At 42.8% G+C, this 26,651-nt stretch overlaps 1 protein-coding gene across 2 annotated transcripts in view; it reads right to left on the reverse strand.

Moving 5' to 3' along the window:
• Positions 1-26,651, reverse strand: part of PIKFYVE (phosphoinositide kinase, FYVE-type zinc finger containing) — a 610,036-nt gene that overhangs the window by 360,476 nt on the left and 222,909 nt on the right. For both annotated transcript variants that reach the window (XM_069733753.1, XM_069733755.1), the window contains 6 exons: positions 26,252-26,314; positions 25,727-25,856; positions 25,465-25,642; positions 14,437-14,511; positions 14,249-14,356; positions 6,490-6,630 (listed from right to left, as the gene is read on the reverse strand). In XM_069733753.1, the coding sequence (XP_069589854.1) occupies positions 6,490-6,630; positions 14,249-14,356; positions 14,437-14,511; positions 25,465-25,642; positions 25,727-25,856; positions 26,252-26,314 (695 nt within the window). The remainder of the gene's footprint in view (positions 1-6,489; positions 6,631-14,248; positions 14,357-14,436; positions 14,512-25,464; positions 25,643-25,726; positions 25,857-26,251; positions 26,315-26,651) is intronic.

Below are 26,651 nucleotides of genomic sequence, written 5' to 3' on the forward strand. Positions count from 1 at the left end.
TTTTATTTGCAATTACGCGGGACCGCCATGGGCGCGAACATGGCGCCCGCGTATGCAAATATTGTTATGAGTGTCCTTGAGGAAGACCTCGTCTATGTGTCCCACCACTTTAGCTATGTAGCGGCGTGGTGGCGATACATAGACGATGTCTTCCTCATCTGGACTGGTACCAGTGATGCATTATTGGGATTTCATGAATATTTGAATACGATCGATGATACAATTAAGTTCACCCTGGTATACTCGGAGACTAATGTATAATTTTTGGACGTTAATGTCCTGATAGAGAATGGTAGACTTGTCACCCAATTGTATACGAAGGCTACAGATAAGAACAATTTGTTGCATTTTAGTAGCCAACATCCGAAAAAATCAAAGGAGTCCATCCCATATAGCCAATTGATACGAGTAAAAAGAATTGAAAGTGAGGAATATTCTTTAAAGAAATCTATGGATAAGACACTTAGGAAATTTTCGGAGAGAGGCTACTCAAAAAATCTGTTACAGAGACAAAAAAACAAAGTTGATGCACTACATAGAGAAGATTTACTCCGAATTAAACCACGCTCTGATGAAATCAGCCGTATTCCCTTTGTAACTACTTACTGTGAGGAAAGCAATGTGGTTGCAGACATTATACGGAAACATTGGGGAATGTTGCATAGATGTATCCCTCAGGTGAGAGAATTTTGTAAACCCCCATTGTTTTCTTATAAACGGAATCGTACTGTCGGCTCCATCGTAACTAAGTCAGACATAGGCACCTTCAAGAAGCAAGGCCAAGCTACATTGACTGGTATTGGTAGGAGGGGGTGTTACCCATGCTTATCATGCGTCAATTGTTGTTTGATGCTGAAGGGTGAAAATTTTTTCCATCCTAAGACCAAAGAGGAGTTCAAAATTCGGCATTTTCTGACATGCGATTCAGATTATGTGATTTATCTATTGCTATGTCCTTGTTCATTATGGTATGTCGGTGAGACAACGTGTGAATTTAAAACGAGAATCAATCAACACCGACATACCATAAGGAAGAAACGCATGGACTTACCGGTATCTAAACATTTTATGGAAAAATCACACACGGAAAGAGAGCTTCGGTTTCGTGTTATTGATACGATACCGGCCCTAAGGAGGGGGGGAGATCGGGTTCAAATGTTGAAAAGAAGGGAAATGGAGTGGATAATGAGATTAAAGACTTTGAAGCCATATGGTCTCAATGTAGACTTCAAATATAGTCAAATTATGTGAAAAAGTATGGAATACGATGTCGGTGTGTTCTTTCCCTACCTACTATTTGGGTTTTAATGCTATATTTTAAGTAACGGAGTAATAACATTTATTCTTTTTCTTCATTTTCTATCTCAGGTGTTCCACCCTATGCTACGATCGAGTGGAAACATAGAAAAATGGGGATATTCTTCGGCCATGGGGATGTCGGTATTAAATATTTAAAGAATTGTTGAGACAAAATACATTTTTTTCACTCTAAAAACATATTTGTGAATAAATTAAAAAAATAATTAAAAAAAAATTTTCAAAAAGGAATTTTTCTCTCTTTTTAAAAATGTAGTAGTGGACTCATTGGATATAAAGACCCGTGTATTGCAATAAAGAATAAAAGATAACTATTACGAGCTACCACGATATGGATGTGTGTTTGATTAAGTATTTAGGAATTTATATATGTGGCCATATTGTGTGGATATTGATAAGTAAGTGATCATTAAGATATTTTATGGTATATCACGTGTCACAATATCACTCGATGTACACTGAGTACGGACTTTGTGAGAGTATCCGTTTATATATGGAGTCACTTTTGTATAGACTGTTGTCTTATGTAGTTTTCTTGTATTTATAAAATTGCACATAATAGATTTTGTAATGAGACTGTTATGGGATTTGTATAAATGAAGGTTTTACCCATGTGTTCACTGCTTGAGAAAGGATCTTGTATCCGAAACGTCGCCACGCCATCCAGGCAATAAAGTCCACATTTTTCTTTACTTTTTGTGCTGCTTTTCTTTTTTCTTCATATATATATATATATATATATATATATATATATATATATATATATATATATATATATATATATATATATATATATATACTACGGGGCTGGGCAATATCAATATACTACGGGGCTGGGCAATTACTACGTGGCTGGGCAATATACTACGTGGCTGGGCAATATACTACGGGGCTGGGCAATATACTACGGGGCTGGGCAATATACTACGTGGCTGTGCAATATACTATGTGGCTCTGTGCTGTATACTACGTAACTGGGCAATATACTTCGTGACTGGTCAATATACTATGTGACTGGGCAATATACTACATCACTGGGCAATATACTACGTCGCTGGGCAATATACTACGTGGCTGGGCAATATACTACGGGGCTGGGCAATATACTACGGGGCTGGGCAATATACTACGTGGCTGGGCAATATACTACGTCGCCGGGCAATTACTACGTGGCTGGGCAATATACTACGGGGCTGGGCAATATTCTACGTCACCGGGCAATTACTACGTGGCTGGGCAATATACTACAGGGCTGGGCAATATACTACGTGGACATGCACCATCTAGTATAAATAAATAAATAAATAAATATATATATATATATATATAAATATATATATATATATATATATATATATATATATAAATATATATATATATATATATATATATATATATATATATATATATATATATATATACACACCTTCTGCAAGCTAGTGTCTGCCATGGCACTTATGCTGCATGTGTACTGTGTTAATAATAAATATGCGGTTATCCTGATATTGTAGAAAATAAAAAATCCATTTGAAAATGGCGCCAGCACAATAGCAGCTATCCGTATATATAGAGGTGATCCTATAGCTGCCACTGCGCAGGCGCCAGCGGTGCTATTTTGCTAGAGAAGAAAACAAATTTCCTCCTCCAAGATGGCACCGCCTGTGCAGTAGCAGTTATCAGATCACCTCTATATACACTGATAGCTGCAACAGGTGTGGAGGGAGCCATTTTCAAATGGATTTTTTCAATATAATCTCAAACATTATTTATATACCCATTACATATGTGATTATGCTGCAGCGCAAGTGCCATGGCTGGCGCCAGCCTGCAGAAGAGTTTTGTTTTTCAATATATATACATAACATTCATTATGTAAACTAAGGGGCAGGTCAGTGAGGGATCAGTGACCTGTCAGCAGCCATACTGGCAAATAGCAAAGATTACACAACAAACACACGACAGATTTCATCGCCCAAGGTATCATTGTAATCAGGATAACGGCGTAAGTGTCTGTAGGTTACTGTGCACAATCCTGCTGACAGGTTCCATTTAATGGGTTTACATAACTCACAGCACAAATGTATAAAAAAAACCTCCAAAAATCTATCCAAAGATTGCAGCGAACATCTTCAAGTAACCAACCAGATTCTCTGCAAATGAGTAGTGATATTACAGGACAAATAAGTGACATGTTTATTATAAGTGATGAACTCACTTTTCTTTTGCATTTTTAAGTGTCAGTTGCTTGCTCTTCTGCATCCATTTGAGCAGTCTTTAGGGGTTGTTCATTTTTAATCATTCTAGCACAGTGGAATTGCATATCACTTGATTAACAACTGACTAACTGAATCCTTCAGAGATCTATGTAGAAACAGGAGGTCAATTTTCCCTTCATGAGTCACTGCAAAAGTCCCTGGCAGGGAGGATGAGGGGGCAGCTGGGTCAGGAGTGGAAGAGAGGAAAGATAAATTCAGGGACCAGAGACTTCTTGTTTCTACATAGTAACATAGTAACATAGTAACATAGTTAGTAAGGCCGAAAAAAGACATTTGTCCATCCAGTTCAGCCTATATTCCATCATAATAAATCCCCAGATCTACATCCTTCTACATAACCTAATAATTGTATGATACAATATTGTTCTGCTCCAGGAAGACATCCAGGCCTCTCTTGAACCCCTCGACTGAGTTCGCCATCACCACCTCCTCAGGCAAGCAATTCCAGATTCTCACTGCTCTAACAGTAAAGAATCCTCTTCTATGTTGGTGGAAAAACCTTCTCTCCTCCAGACGCAAAGAATGCCCCCTTGTGCCCGTCACCTTCCTTGGTATAAACAGATCCTCAGCGAGATATTTGTATTGTCCCCTTATATACTTATACATGGTTATTAGATCGCCCCTCAGTCGTCTTTTTTCTAGACTAAATAATCCTAATTTCGCTAATCTATCTGGGTATTGTAGTTCTCCCATCCCCTTTATTCATTTTGTTGCCCTCCTTTGTACTCTCTCTAGTTCCATTATATCCTTCCTGAGCACCGGTGACCAAAACTGGACACAGTACTCCATGTGCGGTCTAACTAGGGATTTGTACAGAGGCAGTATAATGCTCTCATCATGTGTATCCAGACCTCTTTTAATGCACCCCATGATCCTGTTTGCCTTGGCAGCTGCTGCCTGGCACTGGCTGCTCCAGGTAAGTTTATCATTAACTAGGATCCCCAAGTCCTTCTCCCTGTCAGATTTACCCAGTGGTTTCCCATTCAGTGTGTAATGGTGATATTGATTCCTTCTTCCCATGTGTATAACCTTACATTTATCATTGTTAAACCTCATCTGCCACCTTTCAGCCCAAGTTTCCAACTTATCCAGATCCATCTGTAGCAGAATACTATCTTCTCTTGTATTAACTGCTTTACATAGTTTTGTATCATCTGCAAATATCGATATTTTACTGTGTAAACCTTCTACCAGATCATTAATGAATATGTTGAAGAGAACAGGTCCCAATACTGACCCCTGCGGTACCCCACTGGTCACAGCGACCCAGTTAGAGACTATACCATTTATAACCACCCTCTGCTTTCTATCACTAAGCCAGTTACTAACCCATTTACACACATTTTCCCCCAGACCAAGCATTCTCATTTTGTGTACCAACCTCTTGTGCGGCACGGTATCAAACGCTTTGGAAAAATCGAGATATACCACGTCCAATGACTCACCGTGGTCCAGCCTATAGCTTACCTCTTCATAAAAACTGATTAGATTGGTTTGACAGGAGCGATTTCTCATAAACCCATGCTGATATGGAGTTAAACAGTTATTCTCATTGAGATAATCCAGAATAATATCCCTCAGAAACCCTTCAAATATTTTACCAACAATAGAGGTTAGACTTACTGGCCTATAATTTCCAGGTTCACTTTTAGAGCCCTTTTTGAATATTGGCACCACATTTGCTATGCGCCAGTCCTGCGGAACAGACCCCGTCGCTATAGAGTCCCTAAAAATAAGAAATAATGGTTTATCTATTACATTACTTAGTTCCCTTAGTACTCGTGGGTGTATGCCATCCGGACCCGGAGATTTATCTATTTTAATCTTATTTAGCCGATTCCGCACCTCTTCTTGGGTTAGATTGGTGACCCTTAATATAGGGTTTTCATTGTTTCTTGGGATTTCACCTAGCATTTCATTTTCCACCGTGAATAGTTTTTTCTGCAAAACGACGCATTGCGACGTGCGTCGTACGACGCTAATGTGAAAGTAGCCTTTGAGGGGGCTTGACACTGCTGTACATTAGTGATTGTCAGTAGTCTTAATTTACATTTTTAACCTTTTTAGCACTATGTGGCACACTATGTTATGCTGATTATTGATAAAATGGAGTGCAGACGCTGATTTTCCAGGTTGCTGCAGCTTAAAACCATGACTGGTCTCTTCCTGGCTTTATTATGCCTGAAAATAGGAGGCCAGGAACACAGGCAGGCCAGCAGGGTCACCCAGGACACCATTTTCCCCAGGTAACAGATCTAGGTACAGGTAGGTGCTACAGCAATCTGCTATTTTATTCTGCCATACAGGGCGCCACTTAATCCCAAGTCAGCCGCTGATTTCTGAGGCAGCAGTGTAGGACACAAGCCTCTGAATTGTCCTCGATGAGGACACACTTACAAATCAGTGATCTCTAAGTGTTTTGAGCAGATGCGTCAGATGGCAAGCATTTATGAGTCCCACCACGGTCACAAGACGCCCTGCAGACACGCTGCGAGTTATTCATTTATATGCATTCTTTTACGTGTACTTGTTTGATAAAAGCCATGGGAAGGATTTACATGTTAGATATAGAAATAGAAAAAAGTTATCAATCCATTCCTTATTCACATCATAGGATTCAGAAGGAAAAGAAAATGTCCAGGCATAAGAAAGATCAATGACCGTAATCCACCCAGGAACACGTAAAGCATGAGAATTTATGGCTCCACATTGCAGCCAGTGTGAAAGCGTGTATTACTCACACACAGAAATCCCCACCGCACACTCAGATTTCCATTCTTAGCCCGGTTGAATAAAGCCATTTGTCGTTTTCAACAGCTGAATGTTCGAACACAATTTGGCACTGTCATTGCTAAATAATCAGTTTTGGCTTTATCATTGTGACTACATTACGCACCGGTTTAACATTGATGGCCAAGGTTATTCCATGTTCCAGCAGCATATCTTGTGCTATCCGTGACACTGTCTTTTCCACCAGAACTAGCGTTGGTCGAACGTCAACTATCCTCTGGACATAGTTCTTCAAAAATTCCCTTTCCTGACAGAGAAAAACAAGAAAATCAAAACATCAACTTAACCAGTAAAATACAGACAACCAAGGGTGAAAAATTAATAAAATGTCCTTTTCGGCACATATCAGTGTAATATATCAGGACAGAATAAATGGTTGATCAGTTACTGCGGGCAGGAAAAAGGTTGGATCCGCTCATCCATCGCCATAGTGCTGACAGGATGATACTTTTCAGCCAAACACTTCATGCTTTACCAAGATCGAAGCCAACTACCAGACCAAATCTAAAGACTAAGATCTGTGTCACTGCCGGACCCCAACATGTAAATGTGGTCTGTCAGCAGTCCCACCATATTGTTCGCACGCATCGCTATTATTGGCATTAAAATTGGCACAATTGCTGAACGTGACAACAGAACCTGGCGCATTTTAACATTTAGGTCACAATTTTCCTTTAGCTCATAAACTCAAGGTCACTTTATACTACACATGTAAAGCACCATGGAATAAATGGCGCTATAATAATAAATAAATAATAATAATACTACGAGTCATAAAGGAAGCTTTAGAATATCAGTTGTTCTTGTTAAAGATGGAGGGTAGCTAATATAATAACCAAGCAATACATACACAACATTTTGCATAGTCATGGTAACTACAGCTAAAAAACAAAACACATGTGCCTTAAATGTAACAGAGTGGTGGGAAGGGATAACGGGATGGGATATTGGTAGATCCATTATTCCCCATAGAGCAGGTGTTTCCCTCCTGATCCCAAGTGTAATCTGCTGGATCAGTATTCAGAACATTTTATACATTTACTTAAGTATTTATGTTATTTTCTTCTCTAAAACCAGTTAGGCCTTATTAAAAACCATGAAACGTTTCGGCAGTGTCAGCTCCTGAGGTAGACAATTCTACAGAATAGTTCTTATGGTAAAGAGGCTTCCTGACCTCTGGAGAGTAACCTATCCTCTCCAGACAGGGGCTATGCCGCATTGTGGATTTTATATCAAACAGCTTTTAACCATACCTTTAATTTGGGCAGTTTATGTACTTGTACAGGTTAACCACATTTCCCCCTTTAAATGTCTCTTCTCGAGACTAAATACATCTAATGTTAATCTTTTCTCAAAACCAGATCCTCCATGTCAATCATTAGTTTTGTGGTTATTCTTTGTAACTCTGAAGTCCAGTGCATTCTTCCTATGAACTGGAGGCCAGAAATGAGCAGCATCTTCCAGAGGAGGTCGCGCTAGTACTTTGTATAGTGGCAGCATTGCATCTCTGTTCCACGAGTCCAGGCCTCTTAATACTTGGCTTTTTCCTACCGGCTTTAGAAGCCGCTGATCGACATTGCATGCTCTCTTCTCAGTCTCCCATGACAGCACCACGGAGAGAGGGGATCCGCCCTTCAGGGACAGGGAACCTACAGAATAAAAGGGCGGTACCTCTCCCTCGCATCAGTGGTTTCCTGTCCCTTACGGGGAACCTTCAGTTTCGTGATACCTGAATTGTAGGACGCCGATTGATGAAGATCCGGATGATCCAGGGTCATCCGAGGGGTCTGCAGGGTGAGCGGAGGAGAAGCGTGGCTGCCGCTCAGGAAAGGAGGTAGGGGCTCCGGGTTCCCAACAGGGATACACACGGATAGTGTGTACCCTGATGGTGCAGTAAGATGGTCACCACACTGGAAATAAAGGGAGACTTTCGGGTTTGGGCAGGCGCACGCGCAGTGTAGCGTGGGTGCACCAAGATAGCCGCCAACTCGGATGCAATTAAGTCCTTCGGAGCTCCCGGGTGGGCGCATACCCAGAAGCGCTTTTAGGCTGGGGGAGGTGATGTCATACGTGTGGCAATTTTTAAAAACCTGCTGTAAACAAACACTTGCTGAATGCAGTCCCTCTGAATGGAGGACAGCGACCAGCAGCAGGAGCACCAACAGCAGCAGCCGCAGCTTAGGCAATGGCAGCAGCAACATAACCGCCGCAAGCAGTCAGAAGGGCAGGATCAAAGAAGGAGGAACCGGTCCAGTAGCCATTCCACGCAGCACAGCAATTCTGCTGCAACGAGCATGTCTCCTTCCGTGGATGATCTTCTCCGAGACCTTATCCTTCTTCCAGAACCAGTACCTGTGACCGCATCCACTGGTGAATGATCTTCGAGAAACTTCACTATTGTAATGTGGGTCCTTCTCTTCCCTTCATTAGGGTAGGAAGAGACTGGGGAAAACTAAAAACAGGAGTTGTCCCACCTGTGACAGAGCCTTGCCGGAATCCTGGATCAAGAAGCTCTGCGACTCTTGTACAAAACAAATGGTTTGTGAGGAAACCCCGGATTTTGCATCAGAACTCAAATCTGTAATCAGATCAGAGGTCCAGAGTGCCCTTTCATCCCTAAAACAGGGAGATAAAGCCAAAAAGAAGGACCCCATAACATATTCTCAATCTGACCCTTCGACCTCTGGGACTATTGACTCGGATATGTCAGACTCTTCCTCCGCAATCTCGGATGAGGAAATGGGGGGCGTCATTGTTTTCCCCTTGACGAAGTAGACTCACTATTAAAAGCAGTGAGATCTACTATGGGTATGGTAGACCTCATCCTGATAAATCAGTACAAGTTATTATGTTTGGAGGATTAGGGCAAAAGAAACGCAAAGCGCTCCCTCTTAATGAAAACATCCAGGCTTTAATCAAAAAAGAATGGGAAAACCAAGATAGAAAAAATTCCTTGGTACCTTCCCTTAGGAGGAAATACCCCTTTGAAGAGGAGGCATCCTCATCTTGGGATAAAGCCCCTAGACTAGACGTTGCTGTAGCTAAAGCCTCAATAAAAATTTGCCCTCCCTTTTGAGGACATGGGTACACTTAAAGACCCCTTAGATAAAAAAGCTGACATTTCTTAAAGGGGCCTGGGAGTCATCAGGGGGAAACCTGAGGCCAGCTATAGCAGCAACACGTACCTCCAGATCACTAATGGTATGGGTAGACCAGAAAGAAAAACAACTAGGGAAGGGGCGCCCAGAAATAAACTCTTAGAATCCATTCCCATAAGAGGTGCAGCGGCCTTTCTAGTAGATTCATCGGCTGATTCTGTCCGTTTAACATCTTAGGGTATGTGCACATGTTGCAGAAAGGTGTGAGAATTTTTCTGCACTGATTTTCGGATTCCACCTGCAGATTCCTATTATGGAGCAGGTGTAAACCGCTGTGGAATCGGCACAAAGAATTGACATGCTGCGGAATAAACAGCACGTTTTTTTCCACAGCATGTGCACTGCAGATTTTGTTTTCCATAGGTTTGCATGGTACTGTAAACTCATGGAAAACTGCTGTGAATCCGCAGCGGCCAATCCACTGCGGATCCGCAGCAAAATCCACAACATGTGTGCACATAGCATAAATCTGCAGCCATCTCAAATTCAGCCCAGAGAACCTTATGGCTTAAATGTTGGCCAGGGAACCTACAGACTAAACTTAGGTTATGCTCGATCCCATGTGAGGGCCAATATTTATTCGGAGAAATTTTGGATGATAGCCTCCAAAAAGCCGGAGACAATAAAAAGGGATTCCCGAACCTAGGACCTGTGTCATTTAAACGGTCCTTTCGGAGCAAAAAAGTTTTTTCGCAGGAAACCCCTGGGAGGTCAGAATAGATGGGATGACGGAATAAGGAAAAACAGAGGGTACCTCTTTGGCAATTCTTCCCAAGACAAAAAATCTTCAAAGTGATGGTTTGCCCAGGGTGGGGGGAAGAGTAACCCATTTCCTTCCAGCCTGGGAAAAAATCTCAGGCAGCCCTTGGATATTAAATCTAATCAAATCAGGCTTACGGCTATACTTCCTTTCTCTCCCCCCTCAAAACTATGTAGTGACTCCCCTAAGATCCTCTGTAGAGAAACAAAAGGCCGTAGAATGCGAGTTCTTGAACCTAGTAGACAAATCAGTCTTTCAGGAAGTACCCCCTCAAGAGATGGGGAAGGGTTTTTACTCCCTGTTATTTCTAGTATCGAAACCAAACGGTACTTATCGGACAATAATAAATTTACGTAAAATGAATGAATATGTCAAAAAACAAAAATTCAAGATGGAGTCAATAAAATCTATCATCAAAATACTATTCCCGAACTGTTTTATGACTGTCTAGGATCTCAGCGACATGTACTATCACGTCCCCATCCACGAAGTGTTTCGGAAATTCCTCAGACTAGCAGTTTCCATAAAAGGGGAGATAAGAGAATTCCAATACAGGGCCCTTCCTTTCGGAATCTCTATAGCCCCCTGCGTGGTCACAAAGATAGTAGCAGAAATAATGGCTCATCTAAGGGAAAAATACATCCTTATAATTCCCTATTTGGACGATTTTCTAATATCGAGCGATTCGGCCTAACACTGCAGAGAGCAGAGGGACAGAGTGATGACAACCCTAGTGAATATGGGGTTGGCTTCTAAATCTAGAGAAGTCAAGACTAGAGCCCAGCAGAATACAAGAATTCTTAGGGCTAACACTGGACTCTCAAAAACAAGAATGTTGCCATCCAGCGCACAAAAAAGAAAAAAATTATTCATATGGTAACAAAAGCCTAAAAGAACCCCTCCATAACATTGAGATAACATTGAGGAAAGCCATGTCACTACTGGGCTCTCTTTCGGCTTGTCTACTGGCGATACAGTGGGCACAACTACACACAAGAAGTCTCCAGTGGGATATATTAGAAAATCAGACGACACTAAGAGGTCATTTAGAAGGTCATGTAACTCTAAATTCTTCTTCTATTCATTCCCTACTATGGTGGGAGCATATCAACAATCTATCCAGAGGGATCACCTGGGTAATAAGACCACACCCACATAATTACTACCAACGCAAGGCCTACGGGATGGGGGGCCCACATGGACATTCAAATGACTCAGGGGGAGCCAGGAATTAGCAGCTTGCTCGAACCAGAAATAACTCTGGGCAGTAGGTCACGCTCTTTTAAAATTGCTTCCCTTTATAAGGGGACATCATGTCCGCATATTTTCGGACAACCAGGTAACAGTATCTTACATAAACCATTAGGGGGGACCAGATCCCAAGCTCTAATGAACACTTCCGCCAGAATCCTCAGCTTTGCGGAGGAAAACCTCCTGTCACTTTCTGCACTACATATTCGGGGGTGGAAAATAAAAAGACAGATTTTCTGAGCCGCACTCAGCTAAGACAAGGAGATTGGGTCTTTAATCAGTCCATTTTCGATCAGATTGTTAAGAGGTGGGGAACCCCGGAGACAGATTTATTTGCCGATGTCAACAACAAAAAAGTAGAGGCGTTTTGCTCCCTGAACCCCAAGGGGAATCCTCGGGTCCTTGATACCTTCACACTTCCATGGACCCACAGCTTAACTTATGCCTTTCCCCGTTGATACTTATTCCAGCATTTATACGGACAGGCAGGGAAGACAAGTCAACGATGATACTTATAGCCCCTTTCTAGCCAAGAAGAACTTGGTTCTACTGGATGAGGATGCTATCGATCTCCGACCCCTGGATTCTACCGGACGTTCCGGACCTTCTATCTCAAGGCCCGGTGTTACATCCGCAGGTGGCGAACCTTCATTTAGCAGCATGGATTTTGAAGGGGCGCTGCTGAGAAATAGGGTTTTTTCGGAGATCTTAGTTTCTACTCTATTAAGAAGTAGAAAACCAGTGACTTCAAAGGCTTATGGTAAAGTCTGGAAAAAAATCCTATCCACCTCCAAAGTAAAAGTTCAGGATGTGGTCCCAATTGCTGAAATCCTTGAATTTCAACAATAAGGTCTGGGACAAGGCAGTCAGTCAGTCCAACAGTCAGTACTCTGAAAGTACAAGTGTCAGCCTTGGCGGCATTATACAATCAAGACATTGCAGGTGACCCTTGGTTGACGCAGTTCATTAAAGCCACAGGCAGATCCAGGCCGGTGGTTAGCCAGAAACTAAATTCATGGAATCTAAATTTGGTACCATCGGCACTAACAGGTCCCCCATATGAGCCCATAGACGCAGCCCCTCTCAGGATATTATCCTTTAAAACTGTCCTCCTGGTAGCTCTAACATCAGCCCGCAGAGTGAGCGACATTCAGAGCCTTTCTGCAGGTCTTCCTTTTACGAAAATTCTAGATGATAGAATTGTCCTAAAGCCTGACCCAGCCTACCTACCAAAGGTCGCATCTTGATTCCATAGGTCCCAAGAGGTAGTTCTTCCCTCCTTTTGCTCAAATCCTAGGAATAGGGAAGAGGAACGATTTCATACTCTAGACGTTAAGAGATGTCTGGTTCAGTACCTAGAGTCGACTCAGAGATGTAGGAAGGAGGGCTCTCTTTTTGTGTGTTTCCAGGGGCCTAGAAAGGGACTCAAGGCGTCTCAGAGTACCTTAGCAAGGTGGATAAGAGATGCAATAGCCTTGGCATACTTATCCAGTGGGAACATCGTTCCAGAGGGGATGAAAGCTTATTCAACAAGGGCCATGGCGACCTCAGGGGCGGAGAGGTCTGAGGTATCGAACAAATCTGTAAAGCAAGCCACCTGGTCATCACCTTCAACCTTTTTTAAACAGTATCGCCTAGATCTGACCTCCGTGTCTGACTTAACCTTCGGGAGAAGGGTTCTTCAGGCTGTGGTCCCTCCCTAAAACTACAAAATCTCTGTAATTCTCTTCGTGGTGCTGTCACGGGAGACTGAGGAAAGCATAGTTACTTACCGATAACGGTATTTCTCAGAGCCCATGACAGCACCTGTTTATTCCCTCCCATCACATGTGCGGTGAGCATGTTTTACTGTCTGTAGCGTGTTTTTTGTATAGGCACGGTGTTTTCTTATGATAAGCAATATTATAATGTGTATATATTTCTGTTATTATTAACCTGGAGGTCCGCCGATGCTCTGTAAACCACTGATGCGAGGGAGAGGTACCGCCCTTTTATTCTGTAGGTTCCCTGTCCCTGAAGGGCGGACCCCCTCTCTCCATAGTGCTGTCATGGGCTCTGAGAAATACCGTTATCGGTAAGTAACTATGCTTATTTATTCTACAACCTACAAGTACACCCAGATCCTTCTCTACAAGTGACTCCTAGTTCTACTCTCTTTTAACTTTTGGTACCCATGTCTTATTGGTGCCCAGATGCATAACTTTACATTGATCCACATTGAACCTCATCTGCCAAGTGGATGCCCAAACATCAGTGTGTCCATATCAGCCTGTAACTTATGCACATCCTCCACAGACTGCACTATATTACCACTATATTACATAGTCTGGTGTCATCTGCAAAATAGAAACACCAGTAATCCCATTTTCTGTCATTAATAAATAATTGAATAATAGCCAACACTGAACGATGGGGTACATCACTTATATCTGGACCATACAATCATTAACAGTAGTAGTCCTTCAACACAATGCTGTGTGGATTTTTGAGACTGTTTTCCATCCAGATTACCTGGAGCGAACCCATGCAAACTCTTTTCAGATGTTTTCCTTTGTGGGGTTTGAACCCAGGACCCCAGTGCTGCAAAGCTTCAGTGCTAACCACTGAGCCACCGTGCTGCCCGCTGTCTCAGTTTAGGTGACCCGAGTCCAAGTTTCAGTACTCTGCAAGTCTGGATTTGATTTTCTATGACTAACCTGAAGGACGATTGGATCAATGCATGTAAACTTTGTCTCTTCTCGGTACAAATATTCAATGGAGCATTTTAACAGCAGAATTTTGGGGGTTTTAATGCTGGGATACATCTGAAACAAAGAAAACAACAGTAAGCACAGGTAAGATAACATCTGTACAGGATACATCTGCAGGACAGGAAGGACATTACCTTTTTGTGGGCAATATTTTTGGTGCAGACAAAACCGTTAACCACCATGGAGTCGGCTTTTTTTCCACCAGGGATCTATACAAAACACATAATAAATATATGTATAACAAACTGTAGGATGAAATCTAAACCATGTAGGTGTATGCCATAACGAAGAATGGCCGTTCTGGAAAATATTCCAGTTCAACAATGTAGAAAGAAAAAATGTAAAAGAAACATACTGCTGACATTTTTTTGACTAAAGGAGAGGCAGGGAACAGGGGACTAGAAGCTACTGGGAAATGAGGAAGATGCAACTTTGGACCAATAAAATGCTTTAGATGTTTCAGTCACAGTGTATTGTGTGGCAATGATGGTGGGTGCGATATCTGTATGTCACTTTTCCTGCAATTATCTTATTTTTCGGATTACATACTTTTTAGCAACAAACAAATCTTGCTAAACAGTGAGTGCATTTAATAGTCTGAAAGCAGCTTCCTGTTAGAGTAGAGGGCTGACAACGTGTCCTTTCCAACCACAGAAAACTGCACTCTCTCCTTCTGCCACACACTGATCAAGGTGATTGGTGCAGGGCACCTCCTGGGCAGCTGGAGGGCCTTTCAACCAACTAGCTCAAGGACCTTTCAGGTCATGTGATCAGTCATTTGACTGGAAGGAACTGCAAAATGAGATAATGAATAATGTGAGTGTGTAAGTAAATGTGCACAGGGCAAAGCTGTACATGTAACTGTGCATGTGGCAGAGCTGTATATGTAACTGTGCATGTGGCCTATCTGTACATGTAACTGTGCACGTGGCAGACCTGTACATGTAACTATGCAGGTGGCAGACCTGTACATGTAACTATGCAGGTGGCAGACCTGTACATGTAACTGTGCATGTGGCAGACCTGTACATGTAACTGTGCATGTGGCAGACCTGTACATGTAACTGTGCATGTGGAAGAGCTGTATATGTAACTGCATGTGGCAGAGCTGTACATGTAAATGTGCACGTGGCAGAGCTGTACATGTAACTGTGCATGTGGCAGAGCTGTATATGTAACTGCATGTGGTAGAGCTGTACATGTAAATGTGCACGGGGCAGACCTGTATATGTAACTATGCACGGGACAAAACTGTATATGTAAATGTGCACGGGACAGAACTGTATATGTAAATGTGCACGTGGCAGAGCTGTATATGTAACTATGCACATGGCAGAGCTGTATATGTAACTATGCACGTGGCAGAGCTGTACATGTAAAAGTGCATGTGGCCAATCTGTACATGTAACTGTGCATGTGGCAGAACTGTATATGTAACTGTGCACGTGGCAGAGCTGTATATGTAACTGTGCACGTGGCAGAGCTGTATATGTAACTGTGCATGTGGCAGAGCTGTACATGTAAATGTGCACGTGGCAGAACTGTATATGTAACTGTGCACGTGGCAGAACTGTACATGTAAATGTGCACGTGGCAGAACTGTATATGTAACTGTGCACGTGGCAGAACTGTACATGTAAATGTGCACGTGGCAGAGCTGTATATATAACTGTGCATGTGGCAGAGCTGTACATGTAAATGTGCACGTGGCAGAGCTGTATAAGTAGTATATGTAACTGTGTACGTGGCCGATCTGTACATGTAACTGTGCACGTGGCAGAGCTGTATATGTAACTGCATGTGGCAGAGCTGTACATGTAAATGTGCACGTGGCAGAGCTGTATATGTAACTGTGCACGTGGCAGAGCTGTATATGTAACTGCATGTGGCAGAGCTGTACATGTAAATGTGCACGTGGCAGAGCTGTATAAGTAGTATATGTAACTGTGTACGTGGCCGATCTGTACATGTAACTGTGCACGTGGCAGAGCTGTATATGTAACTGTGCACGTGGCAGAGCTGTATATGTAACTGTGCACGTGGCAGAGCTGTATATGTAACTGTGCACGTGGCAGACCTGTACATGTAACTGTGCATGTGGCAGACCTGTACATGTAACTGTGCATGTGGCCGAGCTGTACATGTAACTGTGCATGTGGCCTATCTGTACATGTAACTGTGCACGTGGCAGACCTGTACATGTAACTGTGCATGTGGCAGACCTGTACATGTAACTATGCAGGTGGCAGACCTGTACATGTAACTGTGCATGTGGCAGACCTGTACATGTAACTGTGTATGTGGAAGAGCTGTATATGTAACTGCATGTGGTAGAGCTGTACATGTAAATGTGCACGTGGCAGAGCTGTACATGTAACTGTGCATGTGGCAGAGCTGTATATGTAACTGCATGTGGTAGAGCTGTACATGTAAATGTGCACGGGGCAGACCTGTATATGTAACTGTGCACGGGACAGAACTGTATATGTAAATGTGCACGGGACAGAACTGTATATGTAAATGTGCACGTGGCAGAGCTGTATATGTAACTATGCACATGGCAGAGCTGTATATGTAACTATGCACGTGGCAGAGCTGTACATGTAAAAGTGCATGTGGCCAATCTGTACATGTAACTGTGCATGTGGCAGAGCTGTATATGTAACTGTGCACATGGCAGAGCTGTACATGTAACCGTGAACGTGGCAGAACTGTACATGTAAATGTGCACGTGGCAGAGCTGTATATATAACTGTGCATGTGGCAGAGCTGTACATGTAACTGTGCACGTGGCCGAGCTGGACATGTAACTGTGCACGTGGCAGAGCTGGACATGTAACTGTGCATGTGGCAGAGCTGTATATGTAACTGTGCACGTGGCAGAGCTGTACATGTAAATGTGCACGTGGCAGAGCTGTATATATAACTGTGCATGTGGCAGAGCTGTATATGTAACTGTGCATGTGGCAGAGCTGTATATGTAACTGTGCATGTGGCAGAGCTGTATATGTAACTGTGCACGTGGCAGAGCTGTACATGTAAATGTGCACGTGGCAGAGCTGTATATATAACTGTGCATGTGGCAGAGCTGTATATGTAACTGTGCATGTGGCAGAGCTGTATATGTAACTGTGCATGTGGCAGAGCTGTATATGTAACTGTGCACGTGGCAGAGCTGTACATGTAAATGTGCACGTGGCAGAACTGTATATGTAACTGTGCACGTGGCAGAGCTGTATATGTAACTGTGCACGTGGCAGAGCTGTATATGTAACTGTGCATGTGGCAGAACTGTATATGTAACTGTGCACGTGGCAGAGCTGTATATGTAACTGTGCACGTGGCAGAGCTGTATATGTAACTGTGCATGTGGCAGAGCTGTATATGTAACTGTGCACATGGCAGAGCCGTACATGTAAATGTGCACGTGGCAGAACTGTATATGTAACTGTGCACGTGGCAGAACTGTACATGTAAATGTGCACGTGGCAGAACTGTATATGTAACTGTGCACGTGGCAGAACTGTACATGTAAATGTGCACGGGGCAGAGCTGTATATGTAACTGTGCACGTGGCAGACCTGTACATGTAACTGTGCATGTGGCAGAGCTGTACATGTAACTGTGCACGTGGCAGACCTGTACATGTAACTGTGCATCTTGCAGAGCTGTACATGTAACTGTGAAAGTGGCAGAGCTGTATATGTAACCGTGCATGTGGCAGAGCTCTATATGTAACTGCATGTGGCAGAGCTGTATATGTAACTGTGCATGTGGCAGAGCTGTATATGTAACTCTGAACGTGGCAGAGCTGTACATGTAACTGTGCACGTGGCAAAGTTGTGTGTGTAAGTTGCAGAATTCAGTGTGTGTACCCTCCATGCAGTAGTTTTGTGTATTATATATGTGTGTTACAGAGGGTGTATATAATGTATGTGCTGCAGAGCTTTATGTGTATAATACCCATGCTGCAGAGCAACATTAATCATAGATCCATTACCTCCTATTCTACCATAGTGCATTCACATTAGTGATAATGACCGCTCCACTTTAAAACCCCAGGGAAGTGTCAATCAGTAGGAAAAAAGGATTTTCTGCTGTCCAAACCTAGGGTGCATCTTATAGTCAGGGGCATCTTAGGCTAGGTTCACACTAGCGTTGCGCCGCCCTGCGTCGGCGACGCAACGCGCGACGCACGTAAAAACGCGCGCAAAAACGCGCGCGTTTTGCGACGCGTGCGTCGTTTTTGACGAAAATCGGACGCACAGAAAATGCTACAATGTAGCGTTTTCTTGCGTCCGACGCTAGCGTCGGAAACGACGCACGTGGCGAAAAACGCCACCAAAACAACGCACGCGTCCCCTATGTTAAACATAGGGGCGCGTCGCCGCTGCGTCGCTGCTGCGTCGCCGGCGCAACAGCGACGCACATTGGCGGAACGCCAATGTGAACGTAGCCTTATAGGCTGAAAAATACAGTATTTTCTTTTTATAGGAAACAAGACAAAACAATAAATCTCCATATAACAATGTCATTGCACTGAAAAATATTTAGAATTGAGAGTCCTCAATGGTTGATACCTTTCATGGCTCACTGAAAAAATGGTAACAAATTGCAGGCTTTCAAGACTACTCAAGTCTCTTCATCAGACATAGATGCCTTTATTCCACAACCCCAAACAGTTAGGTAACACTTAACTCCCTCCTCCGCCCACCATTCCCCCCTCCAATCTCCCTCATCTCTGCAGAAGACTTTGCCATACACTTAAACAACAAGATCGACCAAAGCAGGCAAGTCTTTACTACTCAAACACCACAAGCCCTATGTATACCAGACCACTGCCCTCCCCACTAACCTTCCTCCCCACCATGACTGAAGGAGAGCTTATTCATCTCCTCTCCAAATTACATATCACAACCTGCACCCTTGACTACAGTCATGGCCAAAATTTTTGAGAATGACACCAAAATTATATTTTCACATGATCTGCTGCCCTCTGGTTTTTATTAGTGTTTGTCTGATGTTTATATCACATACAGAAATATAAATGCAATCATATTATGAGTACCAATAGGTTACGGTATATTGACAGTTAGAATGAGTTAATGCAGCAAGTCAATATTTGCAGTGTTGACCCTTCTTCTTCAAGACCTCTGCAATTCTCCCTGGCATGCTCTCAATCAACTTCTGGACCAAATCCTGACTGATAGCAGTCCATTCTTGCATAATCAATGCTTGAATTTTGCCAGAATGTGTTGGTTTTTGCTTGTCCACCCGTCTCTTGATGATTGACCACAAGTTCTCAATGGGATTAAGATCTGGGGAGTTTCCAGGCCATGGACCCAAAATCTCTATGTTTTGTTCCATGAACCATTTAGTTATCACCTGTGCTTTATGGCAAGGTGCTCCATCATGCTGGAAAAGGCATTGTTGGGCGCCAAACTGCTCTTGGACGATTGGGAGAAGTTGCTCTTGGAGGACATTCTGGTACCATTCTTTATTCATGGCTGTGTTTTTAGGCAAGACTGTGAGTGAGCCGATTCCCTTGGCCGAGAAGCAACCCCACACATGAATGGTTTCAGGATGCTTTACAGTTGGCATGAGACAAGACTGGTGGTAGCGCTCACCTCTTCTTCTCCGAATAAGCGGTTTTCCAGATGTCCCAAACAATCGAAAAGGGGATTCATCAGAGAAAATGACTTTGCCCCAGTCCTCAGCAGTCCACTCCCTGTACCTTTTGCAGAATATCAGTCGGTCCCTGATGTTTTTTCTGGAGAGAAGTGGCTTCTTTGCTGTCCTCCTTGAAACCAGGCCTTGCTCAAAGAGTCTCCACCTCACAGTGCGTGCAGAAGCACTCACACCAGCCTGCTGCCATTCCTGAGCAAGCTCGGCACTGCTGGTAGTCCGATCCCGCAGCTGAAACAGTTTTAAGATACGGTCCGAGCGCTTGCTGGTCTTTCTTGGGCGCCCTGGAGCCTTTTTGACAACAATGGAAGCTCTCTCCTTGAAGTTCTTGATGATGCAATAGATTGTTGACTGGGGTGCAATCTTTGTAGCTGCGATGCTCTTCCCTGTTAGGCCATTTTTGTGCAGAACAATGATGGCTGCACGTGTTTCTTTAGAGATAACCATGGTTAACTGAAGAGAAACAATGATACCAAGCACCAGCCTCCTTTTAAAGTGTCCAGTGATGTCATTCTTACTTAATCATGACTGATTGATCGCCAGCCCTGTCCTCATCAACACCCACACCTGTGTTAATGGATCAATCACTAAAACGATGTTAGCTGCTCCTTTTATGGCAGGACTGCTATGATGTTGAAATGTGTTTTGGGGGTTAAAGTTCATTTTCTGGGCAAATATTGACTTTACAAGTACAGTAATTGCTGTTAAGCTGATCACTCTGACATTCAGGAGTATATGCAAATTGCCAATAGAAAAAATGAAGCAGTAGACTTTGAAAAAATTAATATTTGTCTCATTCTCAAAATTTTTGTCCATGACTGTACATCCCATCCCACCTCCTCCCCAACCTCATCATCAATCCAGCCCTAACCTATCTCTTCAACTTATCACTAGCTTTTGGTACCTTTCCTTCAGTTTCAAACATACCACAATTACACCTATCATGAAGAAGCCATCCCTCGACCTGATATCTACATTCAGCTATCGACCCATATCTCTGCTCCTGTTCTCAACCCATATCTCTACTCCAGTCTCAACCCTGATTTTATTAGATTGAGGATCCAAACACTGGACATTTTTTTTCCAGACTGCAAGGAACAATGAGAGCCCCCACCCCACCTGGGGGATAGTTACTTGGAGGGTCTTTTTTTGGGGGGGAGGGAACCAGCAAAAACAAACCCTCTACTTTCTTGGGTTGGGAATCCCACCTATCCTGCTCTCTCAGCATCCAGTTTAAATTTCATCCAACGAAAGGGCTGGTTTAAGGATGAAAAGGGGGATTTTGGAAACACCTCCTTACCCCTGTCTTCTCGACGATATCATCCAGGACCAAAAAAGTATTCAAGTACACATGGGAGAGAACACAATTTCTCCCTTGCCTATATGTCTCCCGGCTAGCATTTTAGCCAGACGACTCTGCTTCCCGAGTTAGATAACGCTGCTGATCGGGCAGCTAATCTTGCTGAATCTGATAAGAGGGCTGCCGCCCCTTTCATTACCGGGAGTGTGGCTAGGATTCTTGGGGTGTGCTATCCTTCAGCTGGTCTTCTAATCTACTGTATTTAACCAGATCATAAGCGACCTGGCTGTACAAGTTGCCGCTATGGCTGTTTAAGAATCTCTCACAGTATATACTATAAATGCTTAGGGTAGCTTGAAACTCAACTCACAGAAAAATACCCAAAAGAAAATTCAGAAATAACCATAAAATATAGCTTTTATTAAAAACATACATGTGCACTTGCCAAACACCATCACCAATAAATAAGCGTACTATAGGAAAGGCCGGAATAGTGCCAAGCCCTACGTTCACTATGTGTTCCCTACCTGCCTGCGGAGGTTGGCACCCTATTTTCCTGCGCCTTGGCGCCCCCGCTCCACGCCGGCTATCCCTACTAATCCCTATAGCACCCTAATAGGTTAGGGGGAGAGACATATCACACATACAACGATAAATGTGAATAGCTTGAAGGGACAAAAATATGTCAGTATGGCTAGCTAGCTATATCTAGGGTTCTAAACTCGCTTGGTAATCTGTGTCCCTTTACTCACATATATACCATTTTTAGCCAGCGTAAATGTTGTAACGGCAGATAGGAACTCAAAATTTTTAGCCAGCGTAAATATTGTAACGGCAGATAGGAACTCAAAATCTAGGGCTAAACACACATGTACTTTTGGTCTGTTACAGCATGTAGTTTGCACTGGGGAAATGTATGTGTTGTAGTGTCAGACATACACCATGCCACCTTCTGATATCTCATTACCACACTGTAGCATTAGATATACAATACGTGCCTAGACAGCCATAGTTTACCGCATTCATTAGTGGCATCATTAATATTTTAAATCCAGATGCAGACCAAAAGTTCAAATCTCATAATATCGTTATGCAGAAAATTCCTTTAAACTCTCTTTATGCAGAGTATCCCTTTAAACTCAACGCGTTTCTCCCCTTCTAATTCTAAGAGGTTCATCAGGAGTATATTCTGATAGCAAAGGGTTACTTAGCTCATATCCAAATTCAGTATGTCAGATGTAGATGGCTGCACCACCGGGCCGATACCCTATCCTTGTAGCGCTACAAGGATAGGGTATCGGCCCGGTGGTGCAGCCATCTACATCTGACATACTGAATTTGGATATGAGCTAAGTAACCCTTTGCTATCAGAATATACTCCTGATGAACCTCTTAGAATTAGAAGGGGAGAAACGCGTTGAGTTTAAAGGGATACTCTGCATAAAGAGAGTTTAAAGGAATTTTCTGCATAACGATATTATGAGATTTGAACTTTTGGTCTGCATCTGGATTTAAAATATTAATGATGCCACTAATGAATGCGGTAAACTATGGCTGTCTAGGCACGTATTGTAGATCTAATGCTACAGTGTGGTAATGAGATATCAGAAGGTGGCATGGTGTATGTCTGACACTACAACACATACATTTCCCCAGTGCAAACTACATGCTGTAACAGACCAAAAGTACATGTGTGTTTAGCCCTAGATTTTGAGTTCCTATCTGCCGTTACAATATTTACGCTGGCTAAAAATTTTGAGTTCCTATCTGCCGTTACAACATTTACGCTGGCTAAAAATGGTATATATGTGAGTAAAGGGACACAGATTACCAAGCGAGTTTAGAACCCTAGATATAGCTAGCTAGCCATACTGACATATTTTTTGTCCCTTCAAGCTATTCACATTTATCGTTGTATGTGTGATATGTCTCTCCCCCTAACCTATTAGGGTGCTATAGGGATTAGTAGGGATAGCCGGCGTGGAGCGGGGGCGCCAAGGCGCAGGAAAATAGGGTGCCAACCTCCGCAGGCAGGTAGGGAACACATAGTGAACGTAGGGCTTGGCACTATTCCGGCCTTTCCTATAGTACGCTTATTTATTGGTGATGGTGTTTGGCAAGTGCACATGTATGTTTTTAATAAAAGCTATATTTTATGGTTATTTCTGAATTTTCTTTTGGGTATTTTTCTGTGAGTTATGGCTGTTTAAGAGCCCCCGCTGACGACTCCCATGTCCCTTTAAGGAAGGTATCAATCTTTCTATCTAAAAGGGTCCTTCAATAACCCTGTGTCCTCAAAGGGAAGAGAAGATTTTCTTGAGACTTTAGCAATAGCGAGATCTAACTTGGGGCCTTGTTCCAGGAGGTTTTTGCCTCCTATTCAAAGAGGTACTTCCTCTTGAAAGAAAAAGGAAGAGGGCCCTTTTATCTAGCTTTCCTCATTCTCTATATATGAGCTCCTGCATGCTCTTGTTAATGGGTAAGGTCTTATGTTTTCTCTGATCTAAAGCCCCAAACATTATGTCTTGCATAGATTTTTGGTTCTGTGGTAGACTAGCCCCATTGTTGGCCTCACTGCTTTTACCCGATTGTCCACTTAATCCAGTGGAAAGCAATGACAGGTCCCTGAGTCACTTTCAGAGGAGACCCTTCATCAGACTCCATAGTTGACATCTTGGCAGATATTTGCATTTCTGTGATGCCTTCCCTGAGTGAGATAGGGATCTCAAAGAGTTCTCCACCTCTCTTATAATGAGAGATCTCAGACTGGAGGAGAAATTTGGGGTTTCTTCCAGATTGGCATATTCTCTTAGGCCATGTCCTGGCTAACCACTTACCACGCAAAGCACATGCCCTGTGATTAGATTTAGCTGAACATTTTTGGGGGATTCCTACCATAGAGAAGAGAAAGAAAGAAAGATAAACCTCAACAGGTTGCACATGTAGATCACTCACCACTTAGAGGATATAGCATAAACCAGAAGATTACATACACTATATAAAAAGACACATAGGCATGTTTTTCTCAATATCTGACACGAAAGCAGAATAAACCTTTTGTCATTTTAGGTCAATTAGGATGACCATAATCCTTATTATTAATTAAGGGCAATGGTACCAAATACTACTGAAATGTATGTAAACTTTTGACTTTGCAGTAATAAAAATGCCTTAAAACATTCTCGCTCTCTCATTACTCTGGCATTTGTCAAATATTAATAATTATGGTAATCATAATTAACCTAAAATAGGAAAGGTTTATTCTGATTTCTTGTCAGATATGTAGAAAAACATGCAGATGCGTCTTTTTATATAGTGTTTGTAAACTTTTGGTTTCAACTGTATATAGGGGTAGGAGGCAGACTGTCATCCGAAATCTCTCCTTTAGAGACAGCAGAATCTTTTATTCTGCTGGAGATAGCCGACTTGACCTGGAACCTCTGGTCCTGGGTAGTCCGCTCGAAGAGCCACCACTGTTGCCCAGACGTGGCTGCCATTTCTCCTGTGAGCACCTGCATTATGTCGTGCTGCTGTGACTCCATAGCAAATCATATGAGCCTCTGCTTGGCCGGCGTGCCTCCCTTAAATAGCACTACGTCAGGGGGATCTGCCGGCGCGCTCCTGCAGCTTCCCCCCCATAGACCCTGATTCCAATGATGTGTTACTTACTGGGCTTCTTCCTGCAGGTTGCTAAAATTCTACTAGTTCTCTGAATGCCCAGCTGTACACTGTGGATAGGCAAAAAGCTGGCAGTGGTTGGGGCAGGACAATACAGAGCTCATGAATATTGAGAACGACATGGCAGCTCATGAATATTGAGAACTACCTGGCAGTAGGTTTACTAGAGCTTTAATGATCATCTGCTACAGGGGAAACAGATTTTAGCAAAAGTACAGTAAGGGACAGCACAGGAATCAGGTTCTCTGACTCTATATTATGTTGCTGTCAGATTAGGTGGCAAAAATGTGTTGCCAGATTTCCTTTAAGCCAGTTGCAGATGCAACTCATTTGTAAAGCCCAGTGAATTATAAACCAGTCCAAGATAAGTAAAGCATAATAAAACATTGGCTTTCTAGAATAGTGAGCTTTTTCTGGCAGTGATCATTATTGTAGAGGATACACAAGTGTTCTGCCTTCAGTAAGAGGACCTAATGCTCCACCACATGACACCACATACTTTTTTGATGTGGATATATTGGCGAATATCCATATCATCATCGTTCTTGACATCAGGTCGGACAGTCTGCACCACCTGACATACGACTGGCACAATCACGTCTCGCCAAGAGAGCGACAGCGACTCATTGTACAGCAGCTGCTGCAAAAGCGACATCATGTGACTGTGGTTGGCCGATCTGAAAGAGAGAGAGAAACAAATCCAAAACTCTCAATGTTCTGCGCCTCCATTCTGCTAACACAGAAACAAGACTATTCCTTACAAGAGCCTTTCCATGGCCTGTTTTTCTCCATTTTCTTCTCGCAGCTGATCCAGGGTGTTATGGTGCCAGCCCAATGGAGTAAAAGGAAGGTCTTTTGATTTCTCCTCCACACGTCTGTTAAATAATGACTCTAGTATATAAAAAAAGTCAGATTACTCACTGCATCTCTATCATTGTGACCCCAGTAGTCAGACCCTTTTCTGCTGATTCTAACATTTTCCTTTTTCTGTAAACTCCTTTTGCTTTCTCTCTCTGCTTCCCCTTTATTTCACACTTGTTCAGCTCACACACTGAGTTTCTCAAATCTACGTTATCCCCCTACCAGAATCCCGGTTATCATGCCGCATTTTACTATTGAAGGCCAGGATGTCCATGAATGCCTTCTTCAGGCTTATGCCTGGAATCATTGGATCTTAAGTTGTCACTATACAGGAAACCCAAAAGTATGTGCAGATTTCTTACCCTGATCCATAAGGGTTAAAAATAAAAAGAATACACTTTAAACAAGACAAAAAAAAGTGTTACCTTTTATAAATGCGTCACTTATTGAGATCATCTGCTGTCCACCATCTTCAGACAGGAGAAACTCTACATGAGCAAAATGAGGGAACAGAAATTACTCAAAAGTTCTGACTATATGAAGTACAGAGCGCGCCCTGGACTGAGTCATCTGCATGGAAACCCCCAAATGACGGCTTCCCTAACACTGCTGTCTCCCTGCAGAAGCACGGCCTCGCTCAGCCCGGAGACTGGACACACACAGGGCAAGGAGACTCTATGTGATCCACATTCCTCCCACAATACAAACATCATCCTTGTGTTGTCATGTTTTATATAAAAGCATGTCTTCTAGAAAATGGAGTAATAAAGGCATAGAAATGTAGAATGGAAATGAGAATACACAAGGAAGAATATACATTTAGGA

The sequence above is a fragment of the Ranitomeya imitator genome, chromosome 7, assembly GCF_032444005.1.
Source record: "Ranitomeya imitator isolate aRanImi1 chromosome 7, aRanImi1.pri, whole genome shotgun sequence".
Taxonomy (NCBI): Eukaryota; Metazoa; Chordata; class Amphibia; order Anura; family Dendrobatidae; genus Ranitomeya; species Ranitomeya imitator.